This window comes from Danio rerio, chromosome 24 (genome assembly GCF_049306965.1).
Source record: "Danio rerio strain Tuebingen ecotype United States chromosome 24, GRCz12tu, whole genome shotgun sequence".
Classification (NCBI taxonomy): Eukaryota; Metazoa; Chordata; class Actinopteri; order Cypriniformes; family Danionidae; genus Danio; species Danio rerio.
In genome coordinates, this window is record NC_133199.1 from 46,102,501 (window position 1) to 46,105,000 (window position 2,500).

At 44.9% G+C, this 2,500-nt stretch overlaps 1 protein-coding gene across 2 annotated transcripts in view; it reads left to right on the top strand.

Annotated features, from left to right (window-relative positions):
* LOC141380785 (receptor activity-modifying protein 3-like) overlaps positions 1–2,500 on the top strand; it is a 12,612-nt gene that overhangs the window by 9,619 nt on the left and 493 nt on the right. For both annotated transcript variants that reach the window (XM_073941261.1, XM_073941262.1), the window contains exon 4: positions 698–2,500. This exon is cut by the window's right edge and continues 493 nt beyond it. In XM_073941261.1, the coding sequence (XP_073797362.1) occupies positions 698–953 (256 nt within the window). In that variant the 3' untranslated portion in view covers positions 954–2,500. The remainder of the gene's footprint in view (positions 1–697) is intronic.

Here is a 2,500-nt window from a genome sequence, read left to right on the forward strand (position 1 = left end):
GATGGTGATGGTGATGATGATGATGATGATGGTGATGATGATGATGATGATGATGATGATAGTGATGATGATGATAGTGATGATGATGATGATGATGATGATGATGGTGATGATGATGATAGTGATGATGATGATGATGATGGTGATGATGATGATGATGGTGATGATGATGATGATGATGATGATGATGGTGATGATGATGATGATGATGATGATAGTGATGATGATAATGATGATGATGATGGTGATGATGATGATGATGGTGATGATGATGATGATGATGGTGATGATGATGATGATGATGATGATGATGATAGTGATGATGATGATAGTGATGATGATGATGATGATAGTGATGATGATGATAGTGAGGATGATGATAGTGATGATGATGATGATGATGATGATGATAGTGATGATGATGATAGTGATGATGATGATGATGATGATAGTGATGATGATGATAGTGATGATGATGATGATGATGATGATGATAGTGATGATGATGATAGTGATGATGATGATGATGATGGTGATGATGATGATGATGATGGTGATGGTGATGATGATGATGATGATGATGATGATGGTGGTGATGATGATGATGATGATGATGATGATGGTGGTGATGATGATGATGATGATGGTGACAGTAACACTGATGATGACGCAGGTGTGTGTGTGTGTGTTTCCGCAGGCAGTACCACAGCTTCTCTCTCTGCACGGAGCTGAACTCGGAGCGTGTGGGCTGCTTCTGGCCGAACCCGTGGGTGGAGCGCTTCATCCTCCGCCAGCACCGGCTGCTCTTCTCCAGCTGTAGGGCGGAGCGGGTGGAGCTGCTGGACCCGCCCGAGGGCACGCTGGCACTGCTCATCCTGCTGCCCGTGGGCCTGACGCTGGCCATGGTGGCGCTGGTGGTGTGGTGCAGCAAACGCAGCGATGTACTGGCCTGACCCGATCTCCAGCCGCACCCGGGGAGCCCACACACACTCATACACACACTCGATATTCAACACCTTCATCAGGCGAGGTGGGAGAGCAGCGCTGGGCTGACGGGGACTGCAGGTGTGTGTGGGTCTGCAGCAGGAGTCTCTGCAGGAGCTGAGGGAGGATCACCTGAGCTCTACTGCTGCTCCTATTGGCTCAAGAAACTCGCTCTTCATTTGCATAAAGTTGAAGGATTCTTGACTGTCGTTTTGCTGGACACGCCCACCTGTTTGCCAACGGCCGCTGTCGCTGTCAGAGATGGAGGTCGCTGGAAGCCGCTTCACCTAGTGCTGTCTAACAGAGAGAACACACACACGCACACACACACACACACACACACACACTCTCTTACACACCTCTCACTGCTCTTACAGTTTAGTGTTCAGTCCAAATACATTTCTGCATATCTCACGTCTCATTAGTGGACTGCATTAGCAGAATAATCCTGCTTCACTTATTCAGGAGAAACTCTCTTCATTTCTCAACACTACAGCGCGTTTCACTCTTCAAGAGTTTACAGATATTTGGACTAGAAACAAGACACAAACACAGAGTGAGTAAAGATTTTATGTTAGTAATGTTGAAGGACACATATTTTACCCCTTTACCAGATGTGAGATGAGTGTTTGGTGTCTCCAGAATGTGTGTGTAAAGCTGCAGCTCAGATCCTCCATCATATCCAGGATCTGCTCAATCTCACGTTCAGTGCAGCTGTTACTGTAGCTTTAAATGCAAATGAGCTGCTTCACCCCGCCCACCGCTCCCACATGTGTGTGTGTGTGTGTGTGTGTGTGTGTGCTTCTCATCATTTGTTGTCAGATAAACAGCAGTCAGTGACAGAGACACACAGATGAAGCTGAAATACAGCACATGAGCGGGCCAGACGGGTCTGTGGACACGTCTCGCAGTTTCTTCTGAGGATTTTGTAAAAAATCTGTGGATTTATGTGGAATTATTCTGAGTGTCATAACTACACATGTAATATATGAATTACAGCTTTTTACCTTTTAATGTCTACAATGCAAATCCATCCAGATCCACTTCTCCACAAACAAAGCGACTGACTGAACACACACACACACACACACACACACACACACACACTACTGTAAATAAATCATACCAACACTTTAATATTAGTCAGTATCATTTCTGAAATTCATTTAAATAAATGTTCACACGTTTACACTAGTAAATGAATAGGTTCAGTGATGGGCTTAAGTGTGCAGTTCTGCAGCACAGATCCTGTGTGGACCTCCTCATGAGTCACGAACACCACCGGGAGCTCAGTAGATGAAGAGTTATTCAAGCCTTTCTGAAATGATGAGACACACACTAATGTCATGTGCAGCACACACACACACACACGTTTACTGACACCATGCGGCCGTGGTGACTATAGCGGTAAGAGTCTTTATTATGAACATGCTCTGCTTTAAAAACATTTTAAACTCAGTGAGGCCTCAGAGAGCTGAACAGACATATAAATCTCAGTTTATTTGCAAAGAATGTT